At 36.0% G+C, this 16,281-nt stretch overlaps 2 protein-coding genes across 9 annotated transcripts; both read left to right on the forward strand.

Moving 5' to 3' along the window:
* The first annotated feature begins 1,064 nt into the window (after nt 1-1,064).
* LOC109092158 (RING finger protein 122-like) lies at nt 1,065-6,799 on the forward strand. 8 transcript variants are annotated; one of them, XM_042768322.1, is made up of 8 exons: nt 1,074-1,588; nt 1,688-1,741; nt 2,079-2,234; nt 4,311-4,465; nt 4,843-4,885; nt 5,019-5,060; nt 5,540-5,620; nt 6,005-6,799. In XM_042768322.1, the coding sequence occupies exons 4-8, from the start codon at nt 4,356-4,358 to the stop codon at nt 6,125-6,127; spliced, it is 399 nt and encodes a 132-aa protein (XP_042624256.1). In that variant the 5' UTR covers nt 1,074-1,588; nt 1,688-1,741; nt 2,079-2,234; nt 4,311-4,355; the 3' UTR covers nt 6,128-6,799. The 8 variants fall into 8 exon arrangements, with proteins under 8 accessions (XP_042624259.1, XP_042624257.1, XP_042624253.1 ...); XM_042768320.1 differs by having other exon boundaries at nt 1,688-2,234; XM_042768321.1 differs by lacking the exon at nt 1,688-1,741.
* Nucleotides 6,800-12,883: 6,084 nt separating this feature from the next.
* LOC109092160 (protein atonal homolog 7-like) lies at nt 12,884-14,725 on the forward strand. The gene has a single exon (XM_019105898.2). It carries the CDS (start codon nt 13,570-13,572, stop codon nt 13,966-13,968), a length of 399 nt encoding a protein of 132 aa, XP_018961443.1. The 5' UTR covers nt 12,884-13,569; the 3' UTR covers nt 13,969-14,725.
* Nucleotides 14,726-16,281: the final 1,556 nt, after the last annotated feature.

Consider the following 16,281-nt stretch of genomic DNA (forward strand, 5'->3'; position numbering starts at 1 on the left):
ATGACCTACAAAACTGCATTAGCATCACATGTGAAACCATTGTGATCAACAGATGGCAAGCATGCAGTTTGTAATACTGTATACAATTAAAGAAACCCTTCCTGTACAAATTCAAATAAATGCCACTACTAAACCTGCTCAACCTAATGCAGATCCAACCTTCAGTCTTAAAAATAAAGGCTATTTTTTGGCATCTATGGTTCTATGATGAACCATTAATTACATTGCACATTCGGTTCTTTCTAGTTGAAAAATTTTTTTTTATTATTTATATAAAAATTAATTATTTAATTTTTTGAAAATTGCTTATTGCTATTCTGTGTAAAGTTATATCAATTTTTGCAATATTATTGGCATGATAATGATTTGCCATAAAAATTATTTAAACACCTTTAAGCACAAATAATAGTCGAAACCAAAGAATTTCTAAGAAGAATTGAGTTAATTCTTTAAATTAAGAGCAATTTAAGTAGTTTCATAAAGTTATAAGTTCTACATTTCTTTTAAATCATCCAAAAATTTTCCCCCGTTTCACTTTGATTGTGAAAAAAATTGTTAAAAGTGCCTCAATGTCATTTATTTATTTGATATTATTATTAAAGACAACAAGGCCAAACATTTTTGTTAGTCAACATTATGCGACAAATGCTATCGATTGAGCTTATCTTGACATCTGCAAAGGGATTTAGCAAAAACACCTTTTACATAACACACTGATATTGCGCAAAATGAATCAGCAGTTTTCCTGTCTGAACATGAATTAAAAACACTCACTAAACCTGCATAACTAAAACTGTAATTAGCTATGTTTTTTTGTTTGTTTGTTTATTTATTTATTTTATTTTTGCAGTGATGAAATTACTGGCGTCACTGCTTCAGTCACATGCTCTTTTTCTATTTTTTGCTTTACGGCAGGGTTTGCTCTCAGAGTATTGTTAGATTAGATTCTATTCTATTTTTTTTCCTCTTGCTTCACACTCTCACTGTTTTCCCTCTGTAGTCTCTTGCTGTTTTCGTGACTGCCAGTCAAGCAAAGTGAATCAACCCTCATTCTCCTCCCGGCCTTATCTTTCACAGACTCATCAGGGAGAGTTTAACTCGGCCTGCCTGTCTGCTCGCCTGGCCACTATCACCTCCTAATAGCCTTCAGCTGGAGAGAAGTAGGATGAAGAGAGAGAGCACAGAATAGAACGGGAGAGCGAGGAGGGGGCGGGTGAAAGGAGAGCTGTGATCCAGACAGCGAATCACATGAGCAGAGATCTGTTTACAAACTGAGCAGGAGAGAAGTCATCGGCACCATTATGTGGAGGCAGGGCTGCTGGAAAAGGCGACAGGAAACGCACAGGAATCTCATCACTTTGTCTGGAAAATGCATTTTATCCTTTGTGTCTTTGCAGCTGAGAAGCCAGACCAGATGGTGTGAGGAAGACACAGCTTTGAAAGGTCTGCATTCACAAGCACTCGCTCTGACGGCTGTGTGCCACCGCTCTTCCTCTTCCTTTGTTACCGAGGAAAACGCTTGATTGTAACGCGAGGGTGATAATCTTGAGCGAGAAGACTAGAGGAAAGTGGCTGACGGCAAGAAGGGGTGAGCCTTGTGACAGTGTTTTGAAGATAGACAAAGAAATCTGTGACTCTCTGTAACATACATTTTCTCTCTCGCTGTTTTGTTATCGTGACTCTACAGAGAGATAAAAAAAAAAGAAAAAAGCCAGTGACAACAACTTCAGGTCAAGCGGAGGTAGATGGTGATCCATTGTTCGTGTCAAAGGCACATTACAAATCTTTCATATTCTGTGCTGCTGCTTGGTTTTGGATCATGATGCTGGAAAAAAAAGAGTGCTCTGTGTTCTTTAACTTGCCTGTGGTTGAACAAAACATAGATACCAAGAAGTAGTTGTTGATATTTGTTCCCGTGTTGACACAGGTTTCAACAATGACTGACTTGTCTTTGTAAATATTTCAACACAAAGAAAACAAAATCATCCTGCCTTCCTCCATACACTAGTGAGGAGCTGGTGGGTGATTATAATGTGTTAACCAGGTGCTGAAGATTCAAAGCCTTGTTTTTGTGGTAGGAGATTTGGGAGTGTAAAACTTGTATTATTCATCTGGTTTTGAGTGAGGGGATCGGCCCACTCCTTTGGCCCGGTTTCAACACTGTCTCCTTGGACACAAGTTACTGGATCATTTGGTATAGCGGAGCAATCTAGCACCTCTCCAGTGGTGTAACGGTGAGTTATGAATCATAACCCCTCCTCCTCATCTTCTTCCCTTCATTTCTAGTGGCTACATAATCTGAACAGCTCCCTAACCATGTGTTATTCAGAGCCCTGGACCCTCCCACTGGTTTTTTATAAATGTTTAACTAAAATCCTCTTTATATTACTACCACCCCCCCCCCCCCCCCCCCCCTTCACACAAAAACCCAAGCCTTTTTACCTTTCTCCTGATTGGCACACTCTCATCCAAGACCTGCACTTTTGTGCAACCTAGAGAGACACACTTTGTGTCTGTATCTATTGTGTGAGACACAATATTGTGTGGTCGTTTGGCACCATTCGATCCCAAGGTCAGTTATTATTGTTTCCCCCCCAAATGGTGCTTCCTGTCTGGGTTGGTGAGGCCTTTACATCTCTTGCCTCCCCCTCAACCAGACCAGATGGTGGCTTTATGACAGAAAGGGTGCACAACTAGTGTTTGTCTTTCTGCACAGACAACTGGCCAAGCTTCACTCTTGTTGCCAAACACTCTCTTGCTTTCTCTTTTGAAAATGCAAATCTCTATACAGTAAGGAAATGTAACATTTAATGATTTAGGAACTACTGGCCCACAAACAGCAGTTATTTCTGTTTTCTGAAGCATTTGAAAACTGTAGTTGATTGATGTAGTTACATTTTATGGTCTTTTTTTTTAAACTCTACTTTCAAATTGGAGCACTGACATCTTTAGGGGTAACTGCAGACTGCACTAAAATAAATACAATTATGATTTATTAAAGCATATTTTAGAGCAGTGGTTTGATATAAAGCTTATATCATATATAATTTAGTTTAATAAATGATTTTTTTTTTTTTTGTAGCCAAGCACAATAGCAGCATTCGTTTTCTACTGTCATTGTGCTCCAGCACAATGGAGCGTTTCTTGTCTGCTTTTGTTTCATCTGCAAGCACAGTGAAATGAAGTGTGGATGTCTATTCTTCATGCTAACAGTGTTTGGGTCTATGTCAGTTTGAAAATACTGACCGACATTCCGAAAACATTAATATTTTCAGAGAGCCCAGAGCAATACTCATTCTACCAAATTAAATAGACAATTGATTCATTTTGGATACAACTAAAAGCCTTATAACATCATGCTGACTGGGTTTGTTTTGTTATTTACATGTATTGCCTTAGGATATAGGTTAAACTTTTAAACATTGTTGTCTAAATAATGTTCACTGCTCTGGAAATTCTCCCACAAGCGATAAAATAGCTTGAACTCAAAAGTCAACATGGTACACTTTACAATGGCTTTTGGAGGACTTCTACAAGATGTGATTAAGTAAATAAACAGCTAGCTAGTTAAATTAATTAAAACACAAGATGATTTTGACAAGTTTTTTTTCTGTCAAATTTTGTATGTGCATATTAACAGCCATAGTATTTTGCTGTGATTAAAAAACAAAACAAAACAAAAAAAAAAACATTATAAAATGCATTGACATGATATTGTTTTTTTTTTTTAGACTTTTTAAAGTTGAATTTTACCCTCCTAAATTTTATGAGGGACAGAACCTATAGGTGCAATCTATAATAATCTTCAATAAACTGTATAGTAAATAATGAACTTTAAAACAAAAGCTATTGCACTTATCTGTTGAACACATCACCGGACACCACTGTGACATCTCTTGTTTTTCAGTTTTAAAAAATGTATTACAGTGAAAAGTTCATGCTGCTTAACAAGGTCCAACAATGAGAGCAGTGTTACATTGAGTTGAGAAACACGAGGACAGTCTGCAGGCTCACAGTATGCAATATGCATGTAGCAGGGGCCACTGAGAAGAGTACACATGATAAACACAGTGATGTGTGTTGTCTTTCAAGGGTCTGAAAGAAAGAAATATGTGACCCACTCATATAACAGATTCATGATGTATGAGTGATAATCAATGTCTGTGCTTTTATTACATTTCAATTGTGTATTAATTTCACTGATAAAAAGGATGAGCAAAAATAAAAGCTAAACAGACATGAGCTCCTATGACTCCCACCACTAACAAATATTTTTGACCAAAATCATGGTTTTGTTTGTTCTCTTGCAGCATGCCTATGTGACGCAGACTAACAGATCAGACAGTTTCTGCAAAATGACCACAGACATCACCGGCCGTCTTCCTATCAATGTCTATGTCATCATTCTTGGGATAGGCCTCTTCATTTTCATGTTGAGCATGATCTTCTGTTGCTACCTGTTCAGGTATCATAAACTATATAGCAGTGAGTAGTTTCTACAGTGAAAGTGCTGTGGATATTTTAACAAAATGAAGATAAACAGCTGTATTAAACATCACATGGCAAGTGTATTTATGTAGTATTTTATTTCATAGACAATAGTCCTTTCCATAGGCATAATAATAAAAAAATATATAATAAAAGCCCATTTGAAATTATGAAAAAGGAACAAACAAAGAAATAAAAAAGACATTTAAAATGAAGGAAAATAAAATACATGTAATAAGCTGAATGCATTAATATAGTGCAATCAGTAAAGTACATCAAACTGCTGTAGTGAAAGAATGTGCAGGCAAACAGATAATATTTTTTAATGTATGCTACATTTTTTATATTTCACAGATTGAGGAGACAGGGCACACAAGAACAATATGGATATAATGAGGTAATTTACGTATATATATATATATATATATATACACAAATATACAGTATGTCTTTCTTTTGTACACACACACACACAGATGCATATACTAATTATAAATAATATAAAAAATTAAACACCTTTTTTCTTACAGGTCATTCTAAAAGGTCCAGGGAAAAAATTGAGTCTTCTTGGAGTAAGGAACTACCAAAAAAATAAAAATAAATACCTTTAGTTCACTCTAACGTAAAATCCTGACATTTCTATAATTTACTCACTCATGTTATTTCAAACTTGTATGACTTACTTTCTTCCATAGAACACAAAACAGCATTTCAGGATGAATATCCACGCTGATTCTTTCTCTTTATTTAATAAAAGTAAAACAGGACTAACCATCAACTCTCATATTCCTTCTATAAAAAAGCAGCTTGAACATTCTGCTGCATAATTATTATTTTTTGTTTCAACAAGGTTTGGGATCACAGAGTGAGTAAGAATTTTAATTTTTAGCCAAATATCTACGTTATTGTATTAACAATGGTTAGAACTATTACAATTGTTTAAATTAGAAAATCTAAATAATTCAATAAAATATAAATTAACTAGAAAATATAAATGAACAGAAAGCCTCTGACTGTCTCTGTTTTTCTTCCATTCTTTTTCTTTTTGCAGCAGACCTGTGCAGTTTGCCTGGAAGAGTTTCGGAGCCGGGATGAACTAGGGGTTTGCCCCTGTTCTCATGCGTTTCACAAAAAGCAAGATCTTTTACCATCTTCTCTTTATGTTTCTAAATTCTGAAAATAATACATTAGAATGCTGTAAACAGTGGCTGATGCTTTTACAATGTGAACATTTAAAACAAAAAATTCCTTCAAGAACATTCAAGCATGTAGATTCCTGACACACAGAATGCCATTAGAGGCACGAAAACAAGAACCGCAAATTAAGCTGTCAAGGCACTGCAACTTAAATATGAGCATTAGCCCTGAGTAACACCTGTCAGACTTTTTGTTATTCAAAAACTTCCTGTAGTTACAACCTGTCATCTCATGATGTGGCCGTAATGCAGAAAAGCACTTGAGTCTATAGCTGCTGCATAACAGACCCATCTCTCCTCTTTTCACTTTGTCTCCTGCTAAGTGTCTGGTGAAGTGGCTGGAAATTCGCAGCGTCTGCCCCATGTGCAACAAGCCCATCTGCAGACTCCAGCCAGACCTTCCGCAGGGGACCGAGGGGCCCCAGAACCCCCTGGAGGTGTGACAGAAGAGAGATGACGCTGCTCATAGATAGACAGGCTCTCATACACCTAAGAACAGCGTTAATAACACCACACTACTGGGGTGGGTGGACTAGTCCCAAATACACAACAACCGTCCCTGTCCACCAATCACCAGATTTCTCCTGCGTAGATGGGGGGTGGTAGGGGAAGTGGGATTTTCCCAGTAGAACTGAACTGATGTGCCGTATTCTTGGTCATAATGTAGCTTGCAGCAAGATATACTGATGACTTGTGGACTCCAAACAGACAAATATTCAGACCAGGACAGTTGCACAAAACATGAGGTCTGAACTGACACTGTGCAATATGTGAGAATTTACAGAAGTCCTCCTCTAAGATAGACTGTGGTCACTATTACTACCATAAAGAGTCATGTTTAGGAAGGCCCAGTTACAGAGTCCAAGGTGAGGAGCAGGTCACTGGCTGACCTTAAGGATCTTTGAGCTCATCAGATGTTACTCTTGCCAATATTTTGATGTTTGACACTCAGAAATGTGTTTGTTTAGAGTCACGTAGGTGTTTTGAGTGCTAAAGAGAGCTCATGGACTTGATGAGAACCCTCAGAGTCAGATTGGAGGAAATTTGGCCTAATTTAAGTTAAGGTGGATGTTTTGTACTATATATTGCTCTCAATAAAAGTTTCTGTCATGGAACCAGTTTTTGTGTTCATTAACGATGTAAAATAATGTAAAATTTCCATAAATAGAAAACATCTTTATTTTAGATGATTAGCAATGTTAGCAATAAACTGCAGATAGCTAATTTAAAGATATGATTAGCATGTTTCAGTGAGGTCATCTGAAACTACACACACACACACACACACACACACACACTATTGTTCAAAAGTGCAGGGTCAGTGAGATTTTTTTGAAGGAATCAATACTTTTATTTAGCAAAGATGCATATTAAATTGAACAAAAGTGTCAGTTAATGCAATTATGTTACAAAAGATTTCTGTTGCAAATACATACTGAGTAACACTTTATTTTAACTAGTTGCTTATTAGCATACATATTACTAGAATATTAGCCATTTATTAGTAGTAATTAAGCACATATTAATGCCTTCTTCTACATGACCTTATTTTACATCCCTAATCCTACCCAATACTAGAATGTTAGAATCATATTAGAATGATTTTTGAAGGATTGTGTGGCACTGAAGACTGCAGTAATGGCTGCTGAAAATCCAGCTTTGCCATCACAGGAATAAAATACTTTTTTTAAATGTATGAAAATAGAATTGTAATAATATTACACATTATTACTGTTTTTATTGCATTTTTGATTAAACAAGTAACACTTTGGTGAGCCAAAGCAATTACTTTTAAAAACATAAAAATAAAATCTCTTTATATACACATGACAGTCGGTGGTATTCAGAGGGAACATTACTGAAGATATCTTTCTAACCCTAGAAATGGCCTGTTGATGTTACCTAATGCAGTCAGTTTGAGCATTTTACTGTGTACATTCCCCTTTAAATCCTATCCTTCCTAGAACAGTCTTCATGACTCATGACTTGTGTGATAACTGAATTATCTTGTTTGAATTGCTCTGAATTTCATATTTGTTGTGATCATTCCTAGTCCAAGAGTCTGCAAAACACAGTGATGAATGTCTTTGTTATTCTAAAAGCTACGGTGGTGAGCTTCCATAATCTTTGTGACCCAGTATGAACTTGCTAGAAGCAGCTGAGGAGCACATGGACATTTTCTCTGAGTATGATGAGCATGATATTGTTCTTTTTAAAAATATTTCTTAGCTGTACAGACGTACTTAGTATCATATGGTGAACACCTCTGCAACATGTTACTTGAGGAAGTATGACACATTGCCAGGCTAAAATATTGCCTATGAAAGTGTCCGGTAAAGTGATAATATACACAAGATTAACTTCACAGCTATGTCAAGATATTAGAATTTTATAGGCATAATCACTGGCTTTGCTTTATGGACTGTCATCACACGTTAGCATGTACTTACAATGCTATGATTTACACTAGCTAACGGCATGTTACCAGTGACCCACACAGCTATGAATCAAAATAAGTTCACTTTCCGGTGCTCAAACTGAACACTTCTGTGAGTTCCTCTGACTGCCTGTAAATATTCAAAAAAAATTGGACTTTCTCATCTCTGCTTAAATACTCATGAGGAAATTTTTATCTCATCAAGGAGGAAATGAAGGAGTATACTTCACTACATGATTAAATTAGATCTTGTTTGTGTAGTAAAATGAATTAAAGCAAATGAAAACAAATTACCTTGGTAACAGATGATGTACTTGGGTGTCTTTTGGGGCGTGCATTGCTCTCTTTGTTTTCATTTTGCTTATGGCGTTTTTACAATTAAAAGCAGCGAAAATGCATTCACAAAAGCATACTGAGCATCACCTGGAGGTCAGAATCATGTCTGACAATATTCAGTCAATGCGCCTTCAAGTTTCTACATCATTTATCAAAAAATAAAAAAAATAAAAACATGAAAAAAAACAGACACAACAGTAAGTATTTGTTTGTGTTTGTATTCATAAGAAACTGACATCTTAAAGACGTCTATCAGATGTTTGTACACAGCAGATGCTTTCCAGATGAAGCTAAGTTGAAAAGAAATTAAGGTTTTTGATGAAAACGTTCCAGGATTCTTTTCCATATAGTGGACTTCAATGGACTCCAAACGGTTAAAGATCAAAATTACAGTTTCAGTGCAGCTTCAAATGGCTATGAATATGGGTCTTATATAGCAAAACGAAAAAAAAAAAAAAAAGTATATGCTTTATAAACACTTTTCTCTCACCTCTGCCAACTGTCAAATCTGGAAGCCGCTTCGGCGGATGACGTAGCATGTATGGGTCGCGCGTGCACCTCTGGGAAATGTAGGAGAAAAGGAAACAACGTTTCCTTACTTTAGCAAAGGAAAACTTTTATCTATATTCTCTGACATTTTCCTTAATAAATCCTCATTTTGTGCTTCTAATTCGTTAACGGCATTTTGTTTTGTTCTCTCTCTGCGCTCGTCACTAATCGCTACTTTTGTTACCGGGAGTTGTTTTTTTATGGGGAATTTTTTTTATTACTCATCGTTTAAATTATATTAAGCCTTAAAGTTCTGCATAATTAAGGGCGTGGCCACTTGAGTGACAGGTGGATTGCCACTGCAGACACTGCCGTCTAGCTAGGTGGGCGTGGCTTCAGCAACTAGCTCCCGCCTTTTTGCCCATTTTCGATTATCCGGGAGAGTCGCGTGGTGACGCTTTGAGCTTCAAAAACGCTCTTCAGGAGTCTACGGGTGACGTCACTGACACTATGTCCATGTTTTTATACAGTCTATGGGGACACCTCGGAAAGCAATTGGGTGGGTTTTGTGAGAAAACCTGTCAACCCTGGCTGGGGGAAGCACTGGGCACATAGCTGGATCCAGAGGCCGTGCTGTCATGGAACGACAAAATTTGATTGGCTAATGATTCTGTCGCTAATGCTTGTTACAAATCAGATGCAACGTCTTTGAACAAAAGGGAAGCACTATCTGTAGTGCTGGCCCTGTTTTTATACAGTCTATGTGCTGGCCGCAGACTTTTTTTTTGTAGGATATTCCAGTTCAACCTCAACGAAACTAATCATAGACCATTTTGTGGACATTACACAAATGAAAATGATACCTAAATAATAATAATAATAAAAACATTTTTAACACAATTTTATTTTTTATAGGGCAAGCAGAGAAGGCCCTGCTGACCCTGACGGCCCACCACTGGAAATACATAAACATCTTGGATGACATGGGGGTGAGTAAATTATTAGGAAATTTTAATTTGAAAGTGAACTAATCCTTTAAACTGGTCAATTTGTATTAATGTATCCATGTCATCCAAAGCAAACAAAACAAAACAAAGCAGCCTCGTTTGCTGTTTGAAGAAGAATGTTTTATGTAGTAACTTTGCAGTGTTTCATATGGACGGCAGATGGCGATATTTATCATAAAGTAATATAAACAAAGACTGCAGCGAGAATAAGAAGAACTGTCTCTTATCCACATTAGGTAAGACCTAATCGACTGTTTCCATTGAATCAATATGTATTTAGTCTACATAAAGTGATTTTTTTTGTATGTTTTTTATAATGTGTTTTTTTTTGTTTGTTTTTTTGAGTTGGTTGAGATGCAGTAGCTAATCTCAAACCTGCTGTATCAAAACAGCTAAACTTACTGGGATTGTAGAAATAGTGGGAAGTATTAAATCAGATGAAAATGTAAAAGAAGGAATGAATTATGTAAGAATATCTGTTGTGTTTTATGTGATAGCAGTGACATGGGGGGCCATGATGCTGGGAGCCAACACCAGTTTACAGGGATTGCCAAATATTTGAATTCATCATGATGCTGGGAGCCAACACCAGTTTACAGGGATTGCCAAATATTTGAATTTATCCATACAGCTGGTGTTGTATAACATATATATAGCCTAACTCTTATCTCGGAAATTGCTTTATTTTAAAACCAACAAGTTTCTTATCTGTAAACTACTGTATATGTATGGGTGGTTATTTTGTATTCACTGCAAGTAGCTTAGCATATTTAAGTTAAAATATTGCGTTCAGTGCGTTCTGACACCTTATGCTGCAAAGTGCTGTCATTTTTCTGTACTTGAAGAAAAAGAAGTGATGATGAGTAGTAGCCACATGCAATGTACAAAACACACACAACACACACACACACAACACACACACACACAACACACACACACACACACAACACACACACACACACACACACACATATAATTTTTAAATTATATATACATATACATACACATTTTTGTAATTAAGCTCCCAGCTTGCTTTTATTCCAGTTTACAGGGATTGCCAAATATTTGAATTCATTTATTATTATTTATGATAATAATTATTAAGTATTAGTTAAATGTTTGTTTTTTTTAATAAGGATATTTTGCTGTTATTATTATGCAGTGCATATCTTTAATTATCCTAGAATTAAAAAAAGGCTTTTTTTTTTTGCATTTTGCATTTTGCATTTTATGAAATCTGATAAACATTTAGTTTCCCATCTTGAGCTCCAACAGCATGTTGGCATACTGGTTTGCCCAGAATATGTAATTTACATGTACTAAGCTTATTTAAAACTGTTAATATGTACATTGCATCAAATGTGATTCCATTCTAAATAAATATACAATACTTATAGAAACAATAAAACAACATGTACTGTACATATGTTTCCAGAGATAATAATAATTTAATATAAATTTATTCTTTTGTCTAATTGACTAGCTACAATAAGACGTTGCTTCACTGACCGGTTAAGATTACACATAGCCAGAAGGGAAAAAAAGGTTCAAATAGGCATGAAATTACAAGCACCTTGCTTGACCTAATTACAGTGACTAGCCACCAGATGCCCTTTTTTGATGGTGTTGGTGGGATGGGGGTTAAATTCTCATCTTTTACATGGGACAGTGTTTACACAATATTGCTCACTTTTCTGAATAATCTCGTTGGTCAGTATGATTGATCCACATTGATATTGATTATTCTCTGTTTTAGCCTATGGTTTGGCTGCCAAGGTAACATGTTAAGTAGGAGTTTAATCATTTGAGTAGATGTTTTTGGAGGATTACACATTCGCTTTTCAAGAACATTTTCTCCTCTGGAATCAATGGTAACTGCTTTACGCTTTAAATGAAAATCAGATTTACTAAATCCTGGCTTAAGCTGTTAAACTGATCATAGACCTTCTCACTTTCTCCTCTTCTTGACTGAGTAAATCTTTAATCTGCTCAATACTGTCTCAAAGTTACAGGACTAGCTTGTAACATATGGCATTTTTGCATAGGACAGCCTCCGATTCCAGACAAGCCCATCATGTGAATGAGTGAAAAACAAGGCTGTTCAACTAATGTCTGGAGCGATGCCCTTTAAACAAGACAAGCAGCAGCTGGCCAGCCATGCCAGTCTGCAATCAATGAAATCAAACCAGTGGATTGGGCTTAAATGCCCAACTGAACAGCAAAATAACTTGTCCAATGCAAAATGGCCTGACAGCATGAGCTAATACAGTTTCAACCACAGTCAGCTGGGACATGAATTATGTACAATATCTTTTGTACAAATGCGTATCGCAAAACTGATGTACTGATATATGAATTTTGAGCACAAATTGTGCATAGAACTCTATGCAAGTAGGAAAATATTTAAAAGAGTAATACTGTATTTGTAAAAAAAAAAAAAAAAAAAAAAAAACTATTATACCTAATATATGTAATAAATATTATGTGTTATAATTAATGTTATATTGAGCATTTTATATACTTAATTATTTATACTAGATAAAGCTACAAAATAATATTTTTGTTAAATTAATATCTAAATATATGTTAAATATAATTAAGAAGAAAAACCTTTCACTGAACCATTAAAGGTAGTAAAGATAATGTTTATTGTTCAACAGGCTTTTGGGTGAAACTGTGACTGAATCTAGCCCTTTTTATCTGATTCACAGTGAACAGATGTCGAAGACTTCTGTCTGTCTCAGTCCCATTGAGACACTTAAATCAATTATTTATTGTCCTAGAAATATTTTTCATATGGTGCTGTCATCAGTTTATTTCAGTAGTTTCTAATACACTCTACTAAACAGAGAAACATAATTTTTTACAATTTTATATATAAACATTAATATATATTTAGTTATTATATTAATTTAAATATTCAATTTGTTTTAATGTATTTTATCTAACTATTTAATACAGCTAACATACAGTACATTATACATGTATAGGAAATAAATATTACATCATTAATATTAATGATTATATTAAAAGTCTTCATAACACATACAAATAAATGCACAATTTGAGAGCTAGAATCTGATTCCATGCAGGCAATTACTTGCATACAATGTTCTTGCCTAAGCGATGCAAAGATGTCATGTTTGCTTAAAGATGCATGCACTTTTAATTAGGTAATTGTCCTTGTCATCCACCCCTGGTTGATGCAATGGCCCTGGCCAGATGGTAAGTTATCTATGTTTGTAACGCATGGTTTAAGTGATAGACCAGCCAAAGTTAATTGGAATGTCATTAAAGTTTGAGTTAATGGGGGCTGGGCTGGGGAGCTAGTTTGAGTGCACTAGTCCTGCTGTTGGATATGTGTGTTTCATTAATAATAATGGATGTTTGGATGGAGCAATAAGGGTGGGGCTCCACCTGCTGCCACCTGTTAATACTCTATATAAGCATCAGTCATCCTTATGGCAGAGCAGAAGCCTCAAGGACTGCACCACTATCTGGATTTACTTCACTACAGGGACAACAAAAGAAACATTACGTCGAAGGAAATTGTCCACTTTATAGGATCCGTTCACAAGACCACCGTTGGTCTTTAAGGATCTCTGGCCTAGCAGTCATGAAGCCCTGCAGACTGAGCTGTGCGGATTCAGGGTCGGAGTCGGACTCCAGAGACTCAGAGAAGTTTGAGAGTGCCATGCGGCGAAGGATGGCAGCCAACGCTCGAGAAAGGAAGAGGATGCAGGGCCTGAACACCGCATTCGACCGCCTCCGCAAAGTGGTTCCTCAGTGGGGTCAGGACAAGAAACTCTCCAAATATGAGACGCTGCAGATGGCCCTTAGCTACATTATGGCCCTCAACCGAATCCTGACTGATACCAGCAGACTCGCAGCTCCTCAGAAAGACTGGCTGAATCTACAGTTTGATGACCTGCAGCCAGAGACCTATTCTTGCTTTATGTGCTATAACTCCCCTGTGGAAAATGACTGTATGCACTCCTCCTTCTCCTACCACTAAGAAAGCCTCTAAGCTCTCACTAAATGATGAGCAATGGTGTGCTCACTTGTATCTTTCTTAGCACAGATACAGAAGTCAGTAAATATGTTCGTATTACTATGTAATATTTTATGTTTTTGGTTCTGGAAATCAAGCGATTAGCTTTAATAGAGTCTGACTCAATCTAGGAGAAGAGTTGCTTTAATTGTTGCAAAAGGTGCATGTTTTTCTGTGCAATTGTCGAAAATCTTTCATCAGACATGTTGTAAATATGACTCGATAAAATCACAGTTGTCAGTGAATCTTTAAGTGAGACGTTTAAATCTTTCATTGCTTTGTATCAAATCTTAGTGTATAGTGTGTGCTCAGCAAAGCCATAGCTGAAAAACATACAAAAAAAAAATACATCAATCTTATTTTGCCAAAATGGCATCCTAAATTGGAGTTCAGTTGTTGTTTTTATTTATTTATTTTTTATTGTCTTTTGGTACTGAACTCAATGAGTAAGAAAGACTATGGAAGGCTAATAATATTAACAATGTTGTGCAATAGTGTTTTGTACAGTAAGTGTTTACTGTAGTTTATCTTATGATTAATCAGGATTTAAAATGTTAAAAATGTATGTTTATAGTGCATTTATTCCGTACAAAATGAACACTGAAATCAAAGATTTTTGTGTCAGTAAACTTTTTACTTAATTTTAAACATGTTTATTTTTTTTTAAATATTATGTAATATTAATTTCATTCATTCTTTTTAAAAATCATTAAAAATTATTTTAATATAATCCTACTGTAAAATGTAAAAATAAAAACCTTAACTGTTACTGTAAGATTACTGTGCTGTCTGTTACTCATGAATAATCTTTAGGTAACACATTTATTATATTCTATACCCTAAAGAGAAGAAGAAGAAAAAAAAACGTACATCTGTAGACATCCAGAAATGAAGTTTTGTTTGCTCTATACTTTTAGTACACCGGACAGATAAACACATTTCAGTGAAGGCCTCTGTGTCCCCAGATAAGACAGCACACCAAACTAATGACTCTGCTGTCAGTTTAGTGAAGGTAGCCTGTAAATAATGTTTAAAGGACTGAATGACGTCACGGTTGAATTGTGAGTTTACAAAGCCACTTTTAAAGAAGAAAGAAACTTGGATTAAATTTCTATTTAAATAACCAAATATTCAAATCCTTTTATTTTGATTTGGTTCATATTATAAACCAACAAAAGGTCCAAAACACAATAAGGAGACAAAAGACAATGAAAACGTATATTTTCAGACAGAGTGGCTCAGACTTGACTAGAACAGTCCTCATAGCCACTCCTAATTTAGAGAGGAGATTAAACTCCTTGCTGTCCAATGACTGTGTATAACTTGTCTTTTCAGTGCTAATGAGGCGTGAACAGCCAGTGCTCGGCCGAATCTAGATAGACCCATCTTAATCAGTTTAGCTTCAGCTGTTTATGACCAATCATCATGTCATGATCACCAACTCAGTCAAAGACACTTCCCTGCATTTTGCTTCTAATATAGGGCGCTTAAGGTCAAGACATTGTTAATTATATTTGCAACAAAAATCCTTCATCGTGCAATAATATTAAATCTCGCAAATATTGACATTTGAATGAGAAACAAGCCTATGATGCTTAATTAGGCTACAGGTCTCATGGTTGCTCATCACCACTTATAAGCTCCCAAGATATATATATATTAAGAGTTTGGTTCCAAAACGCGATAAACGCCATTTTTTAAAAAAGTTGAGTTTCCGCCAAAATCAGTATTGTATCTGGTCGGTACTGAAAAGTAAATTTTAAATTTTACGCAAAATGGATACCTGCCGATACTCAACCAATCACAGTGCACTGTTCCACGCACTCTAGACAGTAATGGCGGCGCTTTGAATACACCCGGCATAGTCGTCCTCATCTTGTACTTTGTGACCAACAAACAAGGGCTGCACGATAAATTGCATGTGATTGTCATGCGCATCTCGTCGAGAAGCCGATTCTGTGATTACCGGTAAATCTCCATCAGGTGCTATCAAATTTTCCTTTCTCTTTGGAGTGTTACAAGCTCTTGGTGCATAAAGAAGATCTGTAAAGTTGCAAAGACTAAAGTCTCAAATCCAAAGAGATATTCTTTATAAAAGTTAAGAGTCAACCATGCCCTCCTGAAATGGCTCATTCTAACACGCCCCCACATCTCTACGTCACTATGTGGAAAGATTTGCATAATGCTGCCCAAATGTTAACGCAAAGAAAGAAGGCATACCTTTTATTCTCATTGTAGTATTGTTGTTCCAGCCGTCGCAATGTCATATAGACGCTG

Source organism: Cyprinus carpio, chromosome A13, assembly GCF_018340385.1.
Source record: "Cyprinus carpio isolate SPL01 chromosome A13, ASM1834038v1, whole genome shotgun sequence".
In the NCBI taxonomy this organism is placed as follows: Eukaryota; Metazoa; Chordata; class Actinopteri; order Cypriniformes; family Cyprinidae; genus Cyprinus; species Cyprinus carpio.